This window comes from Lycium ferocissimum, chromosome 5 (assembly GCF_029784015.1).
Source record: "Lycium ferocissimum isolate CSIRO_LF1 chromosome 5, AGI_CSIRO_Lferr_CH_V1, whole genome shotgun sequence".
Classification (NCBI taxonomy): domain Eukaryota; kingdom Viridiplantae; phylum Streptophyta; class Magnoliopsida; order Solanales; family Solanaceae; genus Lycium; species Lycium ferocissimum.
Window position 1 is genome coordinate 69,429,368 of NC_081346.1, and position 21,925 is coordinate 69,451,292.

Below are 21,925 nucleotides of genomic sequence, written 5' to 3' on the forward strand. Positions count from 1 at the left end.
TGAGGTGGTGAATTTTTCAACTCTATGAGACTAGATATCTAGGCAATATGGAAGAATGCAATCATATCGCCATATGTGGATCGACTACCATCACATAACCTACCTAGTCCATATTAGAAAAGCCATGTAAAGGCACCATGGTGGAAGGCTTAAAGTGATCAAGACCAAGGACTAATGTGCACTTTTGTCTTTTCCTTCTTATCTATTAATACGCCTTCGTGTTAGTTTGCGTACACTGTGACTATGACATTGTATTAAAATGGATATATACTTGCTACCTCCCAACATAAAATATTCAACAAAAGGTGTCAAAAATAACTCTATTAATCAATGATCTATTAATTTGAACCATTTTTTCCAAGATTCATACTCACTCCATTAACTACTAAATCACACCCTTACATGCTAATGTGCCTTTTAAGCAAAAACATGATGTCCTTCTAGATCATGCACGAATTGACACAACTTATTAGAAAGCAAATTAAAGGACACATCTTGTCATGTTATGGTAACATATTGCACGGCCGCTATAATACTTCGATGGATAGAGCATAAGAAGGTATATAACAGTTAACATCACATCAAAATGAAAATTACTCAACACATATTAAATTTTGGATTTAGGTTATTTATTATCCTTTTGCGTCACTCCTGAATAAAAATTGTATTTCAAAAATTAGATATAGAAAGGTGATAGTTAAAAAATAATTCCTTGAAAAATTTCTTGGTTATTAAAAGAAAACTTAGAAACACCGAAAATAATCGCCTTCAAAATTGAGTTGTGAAGTTTCTCTTGACTAGTTTGTGAATTATTTTATGTCACTTGGATGATTTTGTAAAAAGGGTGTCGGCTAGACTGTTTTTGGGCTGCCAATTAATGTTTACTACTGTTTAACAAAAAACTGAAAATTAGCCAGTTCTCCATTAATAAGCGTGATACTCTTTTGTCATTTGCTCTCTTAATCTCTTTCATCAGACCTGAAACATGCTTGCGTCTTCTCAAAAAGCGTGGATGCAAATAAAAAATATTTTTTGGATAAGCTACACGACCAAACGGTCTTCGTAATTAACGATAAATTTGTGCTTGTTTCAAGGGTTCATATGTTCTGAAGTTTCACTTGAATAAGTTCGAACTCTAGAACATTGTCAAGATTTTTCAATATATAAGGTGTGTCTATAATGTATAAGGTGTGCTGGCTTGGTTCTTGTTTATGCTATGTTTTCCTTTCCAAGTCTTGTTTAGTTGTTTATGCTCTGTACCAAATAAGGATTGTAATGTAAATAAGTTGTTGGGTCCAAACGACAAACACACACGCAGATATACGTGATCGACAAATAATAAAATGCAGTAATAAGTAGCATATCGTTTCCAAAAGGACTTGTTATTAAATATCATCTAAATTAAACATTACAAATTCAAGCAATTTTCTAAGACTGCATATCATGACATTAATTCCATTTAAATGAATTCAAGTTGATGGGATAAAACAATCCTTACAATAATATGATTCAAAAATCAAACATCATTATTTATTGATCAAACATACACAAAAATCAATTACAATTTTTTTCTTTTGAAGAATTAACACGCACCTAGCACGCGTTAACTACTTCAAGAGCTAGTGGAATTAGTTGTTAAATTATCACCAGGATTTAAAGGATTAACACCTTTATAATTCCCAATAGGATCATATGAGCAAACATAATAAACACCCTTTTGGTCATCGCAATAAACGTTGCCACTGCATCCAACTTTTGTTGTAGTTTTCCATACTACATTTAAATAATGGCCACATTGACATGCTGCATTTTCTGGCTGGCATTTGCAAACATTGTTCACCTCATCGAAATTCTTCTTCTCATCGAACCATTTCTGTACAACAAAGGCTGGAGGTGTGGCTTTGTAAAGCTCCCAGAAGATGTTCTCTCCATATGGGCCAGGAGAATGATGCCTGTAGATATAAATAAAATTTACGGGGTGTCAAATGGCCGAGTTAGGTTAAATTTTGATTGAGCCAATAAAAGGATCGAGTCATAGTCAGTCTAGAATTTGTTTCGGTCAAGACGAGCTGATTTGTACAAATAGCCACTTTTGGCCTTGTTTATAGAATGGTTTGAATTTATTTGCTCTTTTATAATTTGTTTAATTACCAAATTGGACTAACAAAAGCTTTTTGCTCTTATGTTTATCATGACTATAATTAAATAGACCATTTTCTTTTGTGTTTATTAGATGTTGACCACTTTTGGTGACCCATCAGGATCTTGCTCCATATTCAGGCGAAATGGTTATTTTTGCACCATTTTTAATGAGGTCAAAATTTAAATGGTGGCACCTGAAGATTGATCCTATTGTGCAAGTCACCCTAAGTTTAGCTACATATGATGTCCAAATTGATCCAAGTCTTTCGATAAGCTAACTAAGATTATTACACCTTAATTGACCCGTTAATGATGAATACATATATGTTCAGTATTGTTCATCTAAATTTAAACGAGCTGGTTAGGTCATATTTTCATGGACATCGATCCTTACCTGTAATCACAATCCTCCTTGCGCTGAGTAGCCCAATCATATGCATAAGCGGCTAATTTGGCATCCCATTCCAAAGGAGGAACACCAACACTCTTTCTTAGATTATTGTGAGCCTTGAGGAATTCTTGTTGTACCCAATCAAAGGTTGGTGGAGTTGCTTTTGAGGAAATAATGAAGATTGATAAGATGAACAACAACAAAAGAGTTGGTGGTGCTAGTAATATTTTAGCCATTGACATCGACATTATTTGACAAAATGACTATTGACAATGACAATGGAAATAGGAAGTAGCAATATTGAAATCTTGGTTTTGGTTTGGTTTAAATGTAAGGAGGAGTAGCGTAAAGAAAGGAGAGATGGTGGAGATGAGAATACGGTTAACAACTTCTAAAGCAGTGGCCTCTAATCTCTATAATGTTCATGAATATTATGGAAAATTATCATAGGGCAATATCATCACAATTTAAAATTTCTTCATTGATGATCGTCACTTTGTCATAATAGAAAAATAATGAATAATATTACAGATTTTAAGAAAAATCTCCTTTTGTAAAGTATTGTTAATGGACAAAACAAGATAATATAAACCGTAATAAAGAACATAACCACATACAATGAAGAGTGGTCAATTGAAAATTCTTCGTCGAAAATTTATATTGTATATATAAAGTATTAATTAAACTAAAAGTATATAAGTAAAAGAATTACTTAATTCATATACATACATATTAAATCTTAAACATTTTTAACAAAATTTCTGACTTTGTCATTGACTTCAGGTCCATTATGATTGGATTCTCTAACATTCCCACTCATCCAGTTGAACATAACACCCTTGAATGATATATTTTACCCCTACAAACTAAACTGACATTATTTTTACCACAAGCAGTTTCTGTCCACTCATATGTATACAATCATATAAATTTCTTATGAAGGAAATTAATCATTTGAGTTATTTAGGCATATCAGATGTTTGTATAGACAAACATATAAATTGGTCACTCTATATTATCATTCCTTTCTTATAATATAAATATTATCCATATTTTTCTTCCGTCCAACTTGTGTAGCAAAGTATCTGATTTTACAATGGGATTAGCTAATTCGCTTCCTATATCACTTAACATGCATGTTGATCAACGTACAGTCTCATCCCATGTTATTGTTTAATTTATGATGTCTTTTTTTATAGTAAATTTTACTTATTTTTATACCTAAAAGATCTAGAAATATTAGTATTATTTTTATTAAAATTGGAAGTAGCCATACAAAACCATTTCGTCAAGGACAAAAATAAGCATTAAGGTAGAATCAGAAGAGGGAAGTAGGGGTGGACATGGTACGGTAGATATCGATTACCATACCGTAATCAAAATTTTACGGTTACAGTATTATGATATTGGTTATGTATTTTAAAAAATAATATTGGTATTCAGTACGGTATTCGGTATTTATTAAAAAAAATCGAAATACCGAATATCGTACCGAAGTATATATAGTTACATATATATTAGTATTATAATACTTACAAATATATAAACTAGTATTAGTATAAAACTAATTGTTTAGACGTATGAACTTTGACTAATCTATCTTGATTGAAATGTCATTTCTGTGTAATTGATTTATGAAGGGGATTGCTTGTACTCTCTTTTGAATATTTTTACATGTGTAAATTGTTTAGTACGATATAACTGAGACATTTCTTGAATAGCCGAAAGTCGTAATTTTCTATTATATGAGTATATGTAAGTCAAATTCGAACAAACTATAATTACCGATTTACCGTACCGCAAAACACAGAAGCTGAACTGAAAAATACTGAACCATATCTTTCAGCAGTATAATGATGCACTTGCCCATGATCACGATTTAAATAGAATAATCGATTTTGTTGGAAAATTCAGGTTATAACAATAAATTTAGTTTCCTAATTGTGAAGCGTTCGGATGTATCAACAAAATCATTTTGATTCTAACAAAAATTCATTTATGAGGTGCAATACCGAATTAATTTGGTATGGTAATGATACAATATTTTTTAAAACCAAAAACTGAAGTTACAGAACTAAAGTTTCTAATCCTGTACCATACTGTACCTTGCCCACCCCTATGTTGATGAACATACAATCGCATCCCATGTTACTATTAGGGTGTATTTGTATGACGGAAAATATTCTCCAAAAAAAATATTTTCTCAGAAAATAAGTGTTTTTCTACTCATTATTTTGTGTTTGGTACGCAAGTTGAAAAATATCATTTTAAAAGTATTTTTATATATTTAAACTAAAACACTATAAATTTTTTAATCCAGATTGCAACTTCTAGTGAGAGATAGGGTGGGAAGTGGGGGTAGGCTGCAGGTAGAAAAAAATTCAATTTTTTTAGAAAAGTAAAATAAATATATGAAGGTAGGGGGTGGGGGGTAGGTGGGGATGGTGGGTGGAGGTGGGGTGGGTAAGGCGTGGTGGTGGGGTGGTAAGTGGGGGTGGTTGGAGTGGTTGGGTAGGGGTGGATAGCGGGGGTGGGTTGGTGGTTGGAGTGATTGACTGGAGGATTTCGGGATGCGTTGTTGTGTTTTTATTGATCCAAAGAATATTTTTCGCCTAATTTTTGGAAAATGTTTTTCAAGATATTTAGTAGGCGTTTGGCCATGAAAACAAAATATTTTTCACTTTATTTGGAATTTAGAAGTTGGAGTTATGTTTGGTTATAGTTTTTGCAAATAATATTTGGTTGTTTGAATGTACCAAAAGTGAAAACAAGGTTTTAGGTGTTTTCCAAATTTCAAATACAACTTCAAGTTGTATGTTGTATTTGGAATGTTCATGACCAAACGCTGATTTCTAAATAAAGTGGAAAAAAAAATCGAGAAAAAGTGAAAAATTCTCATGGCTAAACGGGTCCTTAGTGCATCGTCATACCAAACACACCCTTAATGTATGATACAATTATGTCAAGGACAAAAATAAGCATTTAAGGTAGAATTAGAAGAGCGACATACAACTTTTGCTTAGCCAAATTAGCACTTACATGAGAAGAATTAACAAAAGGTACCAAACAAGTGTTGAAATTAAAATTGGTGACAACTTAGACCAGCCAAGGTCAAAGCCCACTTAAAAATTTGATTAAGTTAATTAGGGTCCAAAATGTAATTTTTAAAACTTGTTAATCTTTTACAAAATACAAAAACTCCCACCCTAAATCCCCAACCCATTTATTTCAAAAATCAGAAAAAGAACAAAGGTGGCTGAAATTGCCTCTCTCTCTCTCTCTCATCAAAAATACCTCTTTAGTCTTCTCTCTTTCTTCGTAGAACTATCTCATGAGCTTTCTCCAACTTGTAGATCTTCTTATAATGACTTCTCTCTTTCTCCGGTGCTCTTATCTCTTTCATCACTTCGTGGTGCTTCTTCTTTGATGTTTTCTCCTCTCTCAGGTAATTTTTTTTTTTTTATACTTTGACTTGGCTCAAAGTTAGGGTTTGAGATCTGAAAGTGACAATGGTGATTTTGGTTAAAGAAGAAGAAGAAATATATGGGTTTATCTTCAAAGTTGTTTATTTTGTTGTTGCATGCTTAAGAAAATTTTATTTGGTGTATTTGTTTAAGTTGTTGTGGTTGGGTGTTTGTAAATAGCATATACTGGTATGGAAATTACGTTTCTACTGTTGTTCTTGTTGTTGTTGTTGTCCTTCTATGGTTAAGGAAAAAGGGACTTGCACTTGTTTTGATTTTTCCCAACAACTTAAGAAGTTGTTGCAACAACTTCAATACTTATTTGACAAAATCAAACAGCTGCTGAGGTTGCATGCTTAAAGAAACTCTTATTTGGTGTATTTGTTTAACTTGTTTTGGTTGTGTGTTTGTAAATAGTGTACACTGATAGTGAAATAAATATTGTTGTTGTTGTTGTTGTTGTTGTCCTTCTATGGTTTAGGAAAAAGGGAGTTGCATTTGTTTTGATTTTTTCCAACTGCTGAAAAAGTTGTTGCAACAGATTCATCAAGACCTCAGTTGTTGGAAAAAATAAAAACAGTTGCTGAGGTTGCATGCTTATAGAAACTCTTATGTGGTGTATTTGTTTAACTTCTTGTGGTTGTGTGTTTGTAAATAGCGTACACTGGTAGTGAAATAGATATTTTTGTTGTTGTTGTTGTTGTTGTTGTTGTTGTCAATCTATGGCATAGGAAAAAAAGAGTTGCATTTGTTTTGATTTTTTCCAACTGCCCAAGAAGCTGTTGTAATAGATTCCTCAGGACCTCAACTGTTGGAAAAAATCAAAAACAGTTGCTCAGGTTGTTGCAACAGCTAAAGAAGTTGTTGCAACAAATTCCTCAGCTGTTGGAAAAAATCAAACAATTGCTGAGGAAGTTGGTACAATTGTTTAATTTTTTCCAACAACTGAGGAATCTGTTGCAACAACATCCTCAGATGTTGCAAAAATTTCTTCATCAGTTGTTGCAACAGCTTCAATACTTGTATGTCGTAGTTTTTTTTCCCTATTTACTTTGAATGATGCACGAATTAATTGATGATTTCTATTTGTCTCTTGTGTGCAGATAAAATGGCTCCACCCAAAAGAGAAGATCAGAAATCAACTATGCATCAAGTAGAGAGATAGAAATCAATTACAACATTGAGCACCTGCTTGCCGGCACTAGTGTGACAACTCCCAACACTCTAATGAACGACAACTCAATGGGAATAGGCTATGGGTGTGATTGATAATATGCTGGAGGCCTAAAGTGGGCTTGTGAACTGTTTTTTAAAATTATGTTGTTTAGGGTCGTAAGGCAATTATGTTTAATTTGTCCTTTTTGGAGCCCTAAGGGGGGGATCCGAGTCGACGAACAATTATTTATAAGTTTGTATTTTATGTTCTTGGTGGATTATGGTGGATGATGAACATTATGTTTTTGATCTATATATATATATATATATATATATATATATATATATATATATATATATATATATATATATATATATATATTGTGGGTTCGATATCAATATATTATATGTCCAAAGATGTATTTCACTTGTTCAAATTATGTTCTTGTTCTTGTTGTCCATACATGGAGTTTCAAACAAGTCATAAAGTCATCGCTTGTTGTTAATCAATTAATAATCAATTAGAGAGATAGAAATCAACTAATTGTTGAACCTGATTCCTCATAATGTTGAAAAAATCCCAACCAAACAATTGTTGAGGTTGTGTGTTCGATAAGATAGCGGATGCAAAGATTCTTTTTTTTTTTGTTGTTGTTGTTGTTGTTGTTGGTCGTAAGATAATTATGTTTAATTTGTACTTTTTTATGTTCGGGAATTTCAAACAAGTTACAAATTTATATTTTATATTCTTGGTAATAATCAAACATTATGTAATTTTTGTTCTATATATATATATAACGTGTGTCGCAACAAATTTCTCATACGTTGCAATGTCGTTGTTCAAATTATATTCAGATTAAACATAACTATTGGGAATAATCAAAGAGTTGCTTTGAGTAAATAGTTACAACAAATGAGTAATGCAAATGATTCAATAGCTTCCTATGCATTCCCAAGACCTTGTTGGTAAAAATCAAACAAGTCGAGTAAATTGTTATATATATATATATATTGTAACTGTTGCGGATTGATTTCACTTGTTCTAAATTTGCAACATATCAAACAATCAATGGGAATAATCAAAGAGCTTTGAGTTCCTCTTTAGGAAAAAACCAAACACAATTGTTGACCTTGCTGTTAAAAATCAAACCTCGAGTTGTTAACAAATCAAACGAACTTGAAAGCTTTTTTGAACAAGTTACTAATATGTTACAACGGATCAACAAGTTACTAATATGTTGCAAATGTTGCAACAAATATTGTAACAAGTTCACATGTCTAATATGTTATCCGTTGCAACAATGTACTTAGTTGTTGTAAAATATTCACTCTATTGATCACAAAATATCTTTGATTTCCTTTGTTTATCACTAAATATAAGTTAAATCAAGTGGTTCACATCAAATTACTTTAATGGTCACTCGATTTAGTGCATAGTGACTTAGTTGATCATTTGTCCCGACTTAAAATACCACCAAATTGATTAAGTATATATATTGGTCACTAAATATTTTTGATTTCCTTTATTTTCACTAAATATGGGTGAATCAGGTAGTTCACATCAAATCACTCTAATGATCACTCGATTTAGTTCATGGTGACTTAGTTGCTCACCTGTTTTTGACTCAAAACACCATCAAATTGATTAAGTATATATACTGATCACTAAATATCATTGATTTCTTTTGTTTATCACTAAATATGGGTGAATCAAGTAGTTCACATCAAATCACTCTAATGATCACTCGATTTAGTTCATGGTGACTTAATTGATCACCTGTTTTTGACTCAAAACACCATCAAATTGATTAAGTATATATATTGATAACTAAATATCATTGATTTCCTTTGTTTATGACTAAATATGGATGAATCAAGTAGTTCACATCAAATCACTCTAATGATCACTCGATTGAGTGCATAATGACTTAGTTGATCATCTCTCCTGACTCGAAATACCATCAAATTGATTAAATATATATATTGATCACTAAATATCGTTGATTTCCTTTGTTCATCACTAAATATGGGTGAATCAAGTAGTTCACATCAAATCACTCTATTGATCACTCGATTTGGTGCATAGCAACTTAGTTGATCATCTGTCATGACTCAAAATACTATCAAATTGATTAAGTATATATTTGTTGATCACTAAATATAATTAATTTCCTTTGTTTATCACTAAATATCAGTGATTCTCTTTGTTGATCACTAAATATGGGTGAATCATATCATTGCTGTTGCGATAATTGCAGTATCTGTTGCAGCAAGTAACATAGCTGTTGAACAAGACATATCACTTGTTAGGTAAAACACAAGAAGTTACCTAGTTTCCGCAACAAGTCATTCCACTTGTTGGAAAAATTCAAACAACCAACCTAGTTGCTATAACAAGTCATGTCACTTGTTGGAAAAACCCAACAAGTAACTTAGTTGTTGTAACAGATTTGTTAATTGTAAGCAGTCCTGTCACTTATTGGATAAAGTCCAACAGATAAATGGTTGTTCCAACAAGTCCTCCTATTTGTTGTGATATGTCCAACAACTAACTAGTTGTTGCAACAAGTCCTGGTACTTGTTGGAAAACCCCCAACATGTTACAGAGCTGTTGCAACAGATTTATTACTTGTTGAAAATTTTCAGCAATTTATTAACAACAAAACATACATTTGTGATTTGAACAAGATCAACATATTAGTTAGGTGAGTTGTTGCAACTGATCACTTAGTTGTTGGAGACAGCTTCGGTTGTCTCTGTTTCATCCAACAACTGTAAAATATGTCCAAAAGCTAATGTAGTTGTTGCAACAAGAAGTCTATTTGATACGACAAGTCAGTGAGTTGTTGGAAAGAGTAGAAGCTGTCCAACAACTTTCACAGTTGTTGCAACAAGTAGGCTAAATTATTTATACACATTTTAGCAGTTGTTGCAACAGATTAGTACAAAAGTTGCAACAACTGCATAAATTGTTGCAAGTGTTGCAAAAACTACTACAGCTGTTGCAATAAATTCAGAAGCTCTTATACAACATCTTTAGCACTTGTTGGAACAACTGTAACTGCTACTGTAAATTGTTAGAAAATCAGCAACTATACCCAGATGAATAATTGAAATAAAACAATATTGTTTTACTTACCAAATGGATAGAAATAATCCATGAAGTAATGCCCAGTGCTACACGAATGAAATCCGGTCCGATAGTTACGTAAATCGGGTGATTTTTTTTCTTGAGCAACTTTTTTCTAAATAAAAGAAGAAAGCAGCAACAACAAAAGAGGAGGAGGAGGGGGGGTTGGCAAGGTGAGTGGGTCGAGTAAGAAACAAAAAAAAATAATTCAAAACTTCTTTTCAACAAAAAATATTTTTTTGGAGGGTGGGGGTGCAAAAAATCAAAAATAAAAACTTTTCAAAACTTTTTTTTTTAAAACCAAAATTAATTTTATATTTGGGAGGCTGGAGGTGGTGGGGTGTTGGGTCATGGGGGGTGGGGCTGGAGAAAAAACAAAAAAAAATTCAAAACTTTTTAAATTTTTTTTTGGAGGGGGGCGGGTGGGGGAGGGGTGCGAGGAGGAGGGGGGCTGGTGTAAAAACAAAAAAAAATATCAAATTTTTTTTTTAAAAAAAGAAAAATAAAATTTGGAGGAGGGGGGTGGCTGGTGAGAAAACAAAAAAAATATCAAAACTTTTTTTAATATTTTTTTAGGGGGGTATGAGGGTGGCGGGCGGAGGGGATGGGGGGGGGGGGGCCTGGTGTGTTTTTTGGGATTTTTTTCCCACCAATTTTAAGTAATTAAGATTTTTTTAAGTTGGGTCAAAGTGTTAAAAATAAAACTTGGGGCTAAAGTGTTAAAAATAAAGCTTAGAGTCAAAGTGTTAAAAACAAAACTATTAGGCAAGTCCAAAACTCCTTAATCACTAATCTAAAAATTATCACCTCTACTTAATTAAAAAAATTGAGTTACCTCCACTTAATCTTGAAACTTAAAAGTCACGCCCCTAATAACAAGTTACTACAGTGCTGCAATGGAAGACCCTAACATATCTGTTCTTGAAACCCACGCGTGAGATCAAAGTAAGTTTTTGGAATCTTTTCTTGATTACTATATTTGAAGCTCAGAAGAATTTTATATTATTGTTTCAGTTTTAGTGTAAGTTTTGATACAAACTAATTTTTGGACTCTTTCTTGATTTCTGTATTTGAAGCTTGCGATCACAGTAATTTTTGGACTCTTTCTTGATTTCTGTATTTGAAGCTTGCATTTAATTAGGGTTTGGGGATTTAAGGTTTATTATTAGGTGTTTGGGGGATTTAGGGGTATGAATTTGTTTTGTGTTAAGTCTAGATGTTTGGGTTTCTAGTTGGTAGTGGTTTGAGCATGGTTAATAGGCATTGATTTGCTATTGCTAGTTTAGTCCTTTGTTGTCATAGTTTAGCATGATTAAGATGTCATTACTGCTCCTAGTTGATTAGTAGTTATGTTTCATGTTTGTTCATTGCCTTATAGGCTAATTGTTTATTGATAATAGTTTCAGCATGAGTCAAGAGTATCCCCGTTTAATGTTAGTTGAAATCTTGTTAGTAGTGGCTTGATGTAACTCATATTGAAACCTGCTAGTGTTATCATTGCTAATCAAATCATGCTATTAGTAATCTAAATATAATGCATCTGAAACATGTATGAGAACTTGTCAATATGCATCATCTTGCCTTGTTTGAAATGTCAGTTTGTGTCTGATTAATTGAACCTTATAAATAGGGGTCCACACCTAAATACAACACTAGTTATTTAAAATGGCATGATTGCTAACTTAAAGTAGCAAGGTCTGTCCACTTTAGCCTAACAAGGTATAATTAAGGACCCTATGCTATAAGTTAAAAAATGGTAAGTTTGATATTAGTATAAATCATTTAGTTCATCTAGTCTTCCATATGGTAGAAAATAGGGATCAGATGGCTTAGGGGGAGTTTAATTAGGACCCAACAGCCTATGAAGGTATAGTGACCCTGAATGTATGCCAATACTGCTTAATTTAGTTAAAAAGTTGTCATGTTGTAACTGGTATGAGCCTAAGCTCCTTCAATAATTATGTGAGTTTAAAAATGGGTTAAAACACATGTCTTTGTTTGCTAAATCACCAGTCAGCCTTGAGATGGTTAAGTTCTGTTATCTGGTACATGGATAGGTCACACAAGAGTACCATTTTGTCTCTGTTGTCTAAATGTTGCCTGACCTGAATTTGAAACTTGGTGCCCCAAGTATCTATGAGTACTGTGCATTATCCTTTGATGATTGAATTAAATAAATGGTTTCTATGCTGAACAAAATGGATAGTTGCCTATTTCAACTAGTATACTCAATCCATGTCTCATGTTAATTAACTATGCGAATTTATGTAAACTCACCAAATAGTTGTTTCCTTACCCTCAGGTGTTGGGTGCAACAAAGGTGAAACTGATGCACTGAAGAAAAAATCAAAGAGAGGTAAAACATCAAAGATGAACTGTACAGCTCCCATTCCCAACAAAGAACTTGGGCTAGATCTGGAAGACTATTCATGGGGGCAGACATTGTTGGATGTGAAGGTTGAAATTCCTATCCCCAACGGAATAAATTCAAGGTCCATTGAGTACGATGTTACGAAGAATCACCTAAAAGTTGGTCTTAAGGGTTACCCACTAATAATCAATGTGAGTATTTTTTCCATTTGACAGTCCTTTTTTTTTTTGGTTTTAACGTGATTAGATTTTCCATTTAGTGGATTTGATTAATTTATTGTGCTTCCCATAATGAAAGATGGCCTCCAATGTTCCGGTTATGTGTAAAGCTTCTCATAAAAATTCAGAATCTCCTCTTGAATCTCTACTGGTTCCTCTTTGTTATATCCATCTACCACTATCTTGTCTATGTGATTGTACCATCTGCGAGCATTTGCCAATTTATGGAAAAACTTAGTGTATCTATCTCCTTGTTTCAGCCATAGGCATCTTGACTTTTGCCTCCAAGAAATTTCTTCCCATTTTGCAATATCTGATTGTTGGCCTTCTCTATTAAGTATCAGCTCTATTTCTCCAAGATACCTATCTTCCATGGTTCTGTCAAGTGCTACAATCCTCCCAAATATTTCATCTTTCCTTTTACCCAAGTTCCCGGCAGACTAGTTGTTCCACTCCTTTAGATTCTGTTTCAATAGTGTCAGCTTTGTAGCACGTATAAAATTCGGCTTACCTTCAACTGTGAAGCTAATCCACCATTCATTGACAATTTCCACAAAACTTCCAACCACCAGTTTTCAAACTTAAAGTAACTATTTTGTATTCATTGACCATTTCCACAAAAACCCCAACCACCAGTTTTCAAACTTAAAGTAACTATTTTGTCTTTCACATACCCCACACTATAAAGATTAGAGGAAAATGATCTGAAATTAATTCTTTGCAAAGTCGACTGCTTCAAAAATCTAAAGGCTCTTCCCATTCATTAGAGAGCAAGAACGCAGTGCCTTTCAAGGGTCTTTTATCCCATACTAGTACGAGTATTTACCCACACCCCCCCCCCAGCTTCCATTCCAGTATATTGAGCCCACCTGTTTGGCCATATCTGGTTGATGATTCTAACAGAGATTACATTCAGCTTTATCTCTTGAAAACACACAATATCGGCCCCATGTTTCTGCATAAGTAATTTTAATACTTCCCTCTGTCTTCTTCTATTTAAACCCCTCACATTCCAACTGGCAATTTTCATCTTCATGATTCATCTGCAGTAAGCAATCTTCCCCTTACCGTAACACCCTCTTTCCCAAATATCATTTCAATCACATATATATTGATCTCGTAACTCCCACTCTTCCTGCTACTGTTAGAACTTACTCCAGGTGAGTTTTTTGGTCCTCAATTGTCTATTTTTTGTCAATTTTTGTAAAAAGTTGTCTAGCTTCTGCTTTGGAACCTATCTACACCCATCTGTTTGCTAAGTTTCAAAATGTTGCGGCAAACCCATGCAGTAGCTTCAGCTTCTATACATAAATTTGAGGCCTCACTTTTTTGATTATACCATTCTAATTGAGGGAATTGCTTTACCAGCTCGAATAGATGTTGTGTAATCCTCTCAACCCCTGTAGTAATCCTGGCTGTGCCTGCATGTCGATTTCTATATCTTGTGTGCTATTGGGGTTGTCGTGCTCCGCAAAAGACAGTTTCTGATGATTCAGCTTTAGATGGTTGAAGAAAGATACGGGGCCTGAATAAAAAACGGTTGTCGACACACTGTTGAAATTGCAAATATCTGCCTATAGCAGTTATTACGGTTCACTTTTACGCGGGTTAAGGCATAAAAGTTACTACGAGGTTGTTGGTGCTCTAAATTGGATTTTATGTTTTTAGAGTCGCCACCTAATTTATTCAAAAGGAAAATTAGGAAAACCGGGTTTAAAGAGTTTTTCAGGCCGAGAAAAAGTCTTTTGGACCAGAGTTCGAAGTAAGGGTTACGTGATGCCCCAAGAAAGGTTTTAAGCACCGTGGTATTAAGGATCCGTAGAATACGGTTGACCTACGAGCTTCACTGTAAGGTTTATTTATTTGTTTATGTGTTAAAGTTTTCCGCAAAATATATATTTTTATGTTTATATCATCATCTCCCTTTAAAAAAAAAATTGGCAAAAATTCCCCTTATAAATAAGGGGGTTTTGATTTAGAAAAATCCGCATAAGTGTTCAACCCACTTCGTTTCCGGACGAGGACACACCCGGGGTCACTCCCGGGTAGAGTCGCTACTATTCTAGTCCTAACGAAATGTGTTTAGTACCTACGGGTTTTATACTTATATGAAAAATATGAGATATATTCCCGCTTTGGTATATATATACTATATATATCTATATATAAGTCCATTTTATTAGGTCCATTTTTAGCGAAGCCCAATATGTCCAATCCATATTCCACATAACCAGATCCGTCCAGCCTCAAACCAGGTCCAAAGTCCATTTTCAGCTTGAGCAACTTGGTCCGCCAATAGTCGCAATATGTTTAGCCCAAGAGGCTGGCTTTCAAAAGGTCATTTTTTATGTAACGCCCCTTTTCCAGCTTCAGTCCAAAGTAAAATCCCATTTCTTTTTTAGCCCAAGTTCACCAGGTCTGATAGATCAAAAAATGTGTCCGGTTTTCTCAAAGAAAATGCAGCCCACTTCCAGGTCCAACATGAATCATCAATTTTAAAAGGAAAATTATATCAAGGGACTATTACTTGGTTGGAGAGATTATTTAAACTCAAAACCACCAACCAATCTTCATCAAAATACCCTTATTCCATGAAATTTGTTTGACAATGCCTTTCTATTGCTAATTAAAAAAAAATCCATTTATCCCGGTTTTAAGACTATATTTTAGCAAATATCCACCATTTTATATCCCAAAAATCGTTTAAAGGCCGAGTAAGCAAAATTTTTATTTTTTATTTTTTAAAAGCAGAGGCTTTGTAAAAAGATTTACGCCCATTTGAAATAATTACCTACTTAGCTAAGTGGCAATCCTAATTCTATGTTCATAAGGGTTTCACTAATAGTAGAGGTTTAGTTTTACAACCCATACATCAAATGACCAAGCAAGAAAGTAAAGAAATTTAGTTAATGGGCTACCCGCACCCACTAACACTATTCTCACCCATAGTTAGGCCTTCACCGTGCTTACCCATGTTGGGCCTTCGCAAAAAAAATAATATAGCTTCCCTTGCAAACAGCGAACATCAAACTCGGGCAGAAGTGGGATTGGGCCTCAGCCCAATCCTTGTATTTGCAGAGAAATGACCCAGAAATGCAAAGAAGGGGTTCCCAAATGAAAAGATAAAGAATCAATATCTCATATATATACTTAGACCAATATTTAAACAGACCATCGAATTCAAATAGAAAGGGCTTCCAAAACAGTACAAAATTCAGGGAAAACTTCAACCTTTAAACCAAAACAGAGATGGGGACACATCTATGTATATCCATGGTATACATGATCACACACATCCATAGAGATTTTTGAATGGTCAGTTATAGGAAAGCTCTTACCCCCATTATTCCCGATGCCGCACAATATCCAAGAGGTTTCTTTGAACCCCGAGCATCCAACCATTAAACACCTTCAACATAAAATTCGTAAACATCGGGGAGGGCTTAAGCTTGATCCTTAATGACCACTTAAACCTCCAACCATATTTATTAATGTATTAGATAGGAGGATACTATATGATATACATATATATATACCAACCTTATTTCATGCATACAACTTACACTTAGTTAAATTCCGAGTAAAAAATGAAAAAGAAAAAGAAAAAAGGGTACTTAAACTTGTAATGCAAAACAGTACATAAAGGTCAAGCAATGCACATGGGACTAACACATAGACAACTTAACACCTTGATATATCATTATTTCACAAGAAACTTAAACAGGGGACAAACATGACCCTTCAATGAGTTGCTATAAAATAGTGTAGGAAAGGCATACAAGTTATGTTGCACAAATGTAGGCATGGTTTTAACAAAGAGGAAGACAACAATCACACAACTACTATGATGTTTAAACATGATGAAGCTACATTCCCTACACCAGAATCCACATCATTTAAAGACTAAGGTATAGGTTCCAACTTAACACAGGTCAATACCATTTGTAGAATTAATTGAAACCAAACCTTGCATTAATCAAGCTTAGTTGCAAATATAATCTAACTATGCCACCTTTATATTACCCTTTAAAATTTGAACAACAGCACATAATGACCAGCTCACCATACTCAAAATAAATGACATCTAGATAGCCATCCCAAAACAGGTTCAACACAGAATGATCTTGTCTTAAAAAGTTTCCTTATTAACATTTGAGACCACTTTCCATTAAGTTCCCCATGTCACGTATGATTCAAGATTAATATGTAACAGGATAGATTGGGGCCATATTTAGAATTACCAGAACCAAACAGCAAACAAATGACCAAACACTCTTTTCTACAGTTAAGTTAAAATGTCTAACTTATTTTTGATAGGCATTCCTGTTCAAAGAAAGCAAGGTTAAGCCTCTCTATTCAAAACACAGACTGGGCATATTCACTCAAGAAAAGAAGGGAAAAAAATGTTAACATTAAATTTAGACAAGCAAGAGTGATACATGTGACCTTTTTAATGTCATTTTTGAGCAAATGTCTCATAAGCTAAGTCAACAACACATGATATGCCCATTATGGATCAACTGGACCAACACAAGAACTACACTAATATGATTCGCGTTTTAGACTGATCATGAGACTAAGAACATACCATGATTAACAAACAGTGTACTAAAGACTCAATCATCCAGCAGACCAAAGCAAAACGACATAAACAAGATAGAACATCCTAATCATTCATACAAACAATAAATTACAACAATAAGCTATCATAAAAAACGCATAGCACACACAATATAAAGAGAACAAGAGAAAGGGGAAATTACCTTTCTAAGGCACAGCCTTGAAGAGATTGAACCTGGATTCGACTCCAAACACTACAAACTAACAAGAACACCCGAAAAAAGATTTAAAAGAAACTTTAAACTCACTGAAATTTTTAAAGGTTTCAAGCAGAAGCTAAAAAACCCACAGATATTCTCAGTGTTTATGCAAGCTAAAATTTTTAGATTGCCCTCCTCTTTGAAAAAAAAAAATATAAGACCCTATTTATAGATCCCCCTAAACCCTTAAAATCTCAAATCACCCGATGTGGGACAATCCTCCAAGTTGGGGATTTTCCTCACACTTTGGTGTTGGAGGGTCAAAAGTGGGTCAACTATACATCAAGGGTCGAGATTCGACTAACTAAACCCTGATCTGAAAAGTTCATCGCGAACCAATAAGATTTCAAAATTCAAAATCGCAAACAAACAAGAACCATTAAAGGATTGCAGTGTTAGACCGTTGAACAAATAATAATAATACCAAAAAATCAAGTAAATAAGCTCGTTAGCACCCCGTTTGGTCGATTCGTGGTGGTAACGGGTGAAAGCATTGAATGCTTTGCCCTTTGAGGCCATGCAAGACTGTAAAAAGCAAAAAGGCTTCTGCTACTTTGCCAAAAATGGCTTCGATGACGATGAGAGAGAAGAGACCCATGGAGGCGGCTAGGGTTTCAAAGGGGAAAGGGGAGGGGAAGAGTATAAGGCTTGTTTGGTAGCTGAATAATACAAATGGGGCATTATCCCCTTCATTTTATTTTGCGCACTGGGCCGGGTTTGGCACTTGTTGGGCTGGACTCGGCCCCTCTGAAAACGGGCAACCCGTATATATATACATACATACATATATATATATATATATATATATATATATATATATATATATATATATATATATATATATATATATATATATATATATATATATATATAGATGCATTACACATATATATACTAACGCAAGAAAACAAAGAGGAAAGAATTAACGGGTAGAAAAAGACAATTTAATAGATTGATTTGCTATTAAATTGAAATTAATCAACCAATGAATTTAAAAAACATGAATAAACTTCACAAAAAATATTAAATTTAAGGGATGGCCTTAATTGAATTAAAGCATGAATTTGCTACTTTCAATTGTGGCCCTATTTGGCTAATTAATTGATTATTTCAATTGTAGCCGTAATTACGCACATAATAGGCAATTTACAAATATAATCATAATTAATTTATCTAAATCAATTAAAATTAATTTGAGAATTTTCCACATAAATTGATTATGCAAAAAATTAAAACTTTGCGGTAAAAAATGATTATTTACTTCAATTACTTAATTTCCTTGAATTAAAATGGGGGTTAAATACTTGCTGATTAAAATCCTGATATTTGCATAATTAAATAAATCGCTACTCCACAATATTTTTAGTAAATGCCTTATTTATTATTGTGAAAAAAAAATAATTTCCAAAAAAACTATTATAGAAATTATTTTATCCAACACTAGAGCTAAAACATTATATGCATAGTCTATAAAATCATCTTGATTTTACTAAAAAAAATATTTATCACCCCATTTAATATTCAGGCACTTTGAGCAATTAAAATAAGTTACAGGAGGTCAAAAATTAGGTGTCAACAGCAGTTTTTGATTCAGGACCAGCGGCCTTCGTCAATAGACGGAAATTCAAAGAAAAATTTGAAACCATTCAATTAGTAAACATTTATGCCCCCCCCCCCCCCACCCAAACAACTTCCAATTGTTGCATCATCTAACATGCCCATGGGCTTGCAGGGACAACTATTTGGAGAAGTCAAAGCTGAGGAGTCATTCTGCAAGTTAGGTAAGTTCGAATTTTGTCCTTTTCGGGGATTTTGTCGCATTTCCCAAATACTGACTTTAACTATATACAGAGGGTCCATAACAAGATGGCTGGTGGAAAACACTCTCTCTATGCCTCCCAAAAATTAAGCGGGAATGGTGGACCTACTATACTAAGGCTGAGCCGAAAATCTATTTGAGAGAAGCTAAAGTTAGCAACAGATGGGTCAAATGTTGCAATAGATGGCTCATATGTTGCAACAAAGTACTTAGTTGTTGTAAAATACTCACTCAATTGATCACTAAATATCATTGATTTCCTTTGTTTATCACTAAATATCAAATCACTCAAATGATCACTTGATTTAGTGCATAATGACTTAGTTGATCATCTGTACTGACTCAAAATACCATCAAATTGATTAAGTATAATTGGGCATTTTACATTAGCCTTGGCGAGGCGTAAACCCCGAGGCACGGGGCGTAAGCCCCATGAGTATTTATTTTGAGTATTTCATAAAATATTATAATTACAATAAATACTTTTAAATAGGTAAAATTACATTAAAAAAATAAAAGAAACTGTAAATAAATGACATATAGTAACATCAATATTTATATTAGTGAGGATCAATTCAAGTCAATAAGATATTAACCATGTGTTTTAAAGACATTACCTAAGATATTATTATAAAAAATTTATGTAATAATATGAAGATTTGAGTAGTTTAGTCCAAAGTTTTAGAATATTGTTCTTAAAAAATAGATAATGTTTTTTCTTTCTTTTGTTATATGTATTTTGTACTTCTTTTTACAATCTTCAATATTATCTAAGAAAAACTTAAACCATAAAATTTACCGGTAAAAATTTTTTGGGGCCTCAAAAGCTTGAGGGCCTAAAACAAAAGCTTTACTAGTCTCACCCTTGAGCGACCCCTGCTTACAACTTATAATTATATATAACATAATCTTACAAGTATAAACAATACAATGAAATAAATCAACTCTAACATCTTAACTTTCAAATAATGAAAAAATCACAATTTCTTAAAATAATATTACTATCATACTATTCATTTTATATCAATAAACTTTATCAGTATTATAATTAAAACCTAATTCCTTCATGAATAGAATTAAAATTACTTTCAAATAGCGAAATAATAAAATATGATAATTTTGATACATAGGACAAAAGACCAATGACAAGTGAAAATGTACAAATCGGCTAAGTATTTTTAAAAGAAATATTAAGTGGTATTCACCCGTACGATGTTCTCAAATACTCCCTCCGTTTCATTTTATGTGAACCTTTTCGGAGTACGAGGGTCAAATTTTATAACTTTGACCTTAAATTTTGATATAGATTTTTCAAGTTTGTAAAAATAAAAATTATATATTTAGAAACTACATTAAAAGTACTATAAGTTATGATAATTTATTATTACAATAATTTAGAGAAAATTTAAGGAAAATGTGGTCAAAGAACCACCTCGTAGACTCCCCAAATAATAAAAGGTTCATATAAATTGAAACAGAGGGAGTAGTAAATATTGACTTGTTATTTGAGTTACGCTCAATCTTCTTATTTCTATAGATGAAAAACTATTAAGTATTATTCACATGTCAAAGAATTATGAGGGTCAACGATTTTAATTAAAGAATTTAACATATAATTTGTGTAGAACTGTTAGCGAGCCCCGAGAGTTGCGCGTTACGCGTGTTTAGGGCATACAATTGGGCACTTAGGGCGTAAGCCTCACAGGAACTAAGTCCAGCACGTGAGCCCCGGGGCATTTTGCCAGTGCCTCGCCCCGAGGCGAGCCTCGAAGCGAGTCTTGAAACTGCCTTTTAAAACACTGGTTGGTGTAACAAGTCATGTCACTTGTTGTACAAACCCCAACAAGTAACTTAGTTGCTGCAATAGATTTGTTAATTGTAACCAGTCCTGTCACTTATTGGATAAAGTCCAACAGATAAATGGTTGTTTCAACAAGTCTTGTTACTTGTTGGAAAAACCCCAACATGTTACAGAGTTGTTGCAACAGATTTATTACTTGTTGAAAATTTTCAGCAATTTATTAACAACAGAACATACATTTGTGATTTGAAAAACATCAACATATCATTTAGGTGAGTTGTTGCAACTGATCACTCAGTTGTTGGAGACAGCTTCGGTTGTCTCTGTTTCATCCATCAACTGTAAAATATGTCCAAAAACTAATGTAGCTGTTGCAACAAGAAGTCTACTTGTTGCGACAAGTCAGTGAGTTATTGGAAAGAGTAGAAGTTGTCCAAGAGCTTTCACAGTTAATGCAAGAAGTAGGCTAAATTATTTATACACATTTTAGCAGTTGTTGCAATATATTAGTATAGAAGTTGCAACAACTACATAAATTGTTGCAAGTGTTGCAAAAACTACAATAGATGTTGCAATAAATTCAGAAGCTCTTATACATCATCTTTAGCACTTGT

General features: G+C 33.4%; 2 protein-coding genes across 2 annotated transcripts; one reads left to right on the top strand and one right to left on the bottom strand.

The window, feature by feature from the left end:
• Positions 1–1,508: 1,508 nt before the first annotated feature.
• Positions 1,509–2,826, bottom strand: LOC132058509 (pathogenesis-related protein PRB1-3-like). Its single transcript, XM_059450989.1, has 2 exons — positions 2,537–2,826; positions 1,509–1,952 (listed from the first exon to the last, which is right to left on the bottom strand). Exons 1-2 carry the CDS (start codon positions 2,779–2,781, stop codon positions 1,613–1,615), a joined length of 585 nt encoding a protein of 194 aa, XP_059306972.1. The 5' UTR covers positions 2,782–2,826; the 3' UTR covers positions 1,509–1,612.
• An 8,309-nt stretch (positions 2,827–11,135) lies between these two features.
• Positions 11,136–19,736, top strand: LOC132057209 (protein BOBBER 2-like). The gene is made up of 4 exons (XM_059449693.1): positions 11,136–11,227; positions 12,585–12,844; positions 19,424–19,472; positions 19,543–19,736. Exons 2-4 carry the CDS (start codon positions 12,653–12,655, stop codon positions 19,551–19,553), a joined length of 252 nt encoding a protein of 83 aa, XP_059305676.1. The 5' UTR covers positions 11,136–11,227; positions 12,585–12,652; the 3' UTR covers positions 19,554–19,736.
• Positions 19,737–21,925: the final 2,189 nt, after the last annotated feature.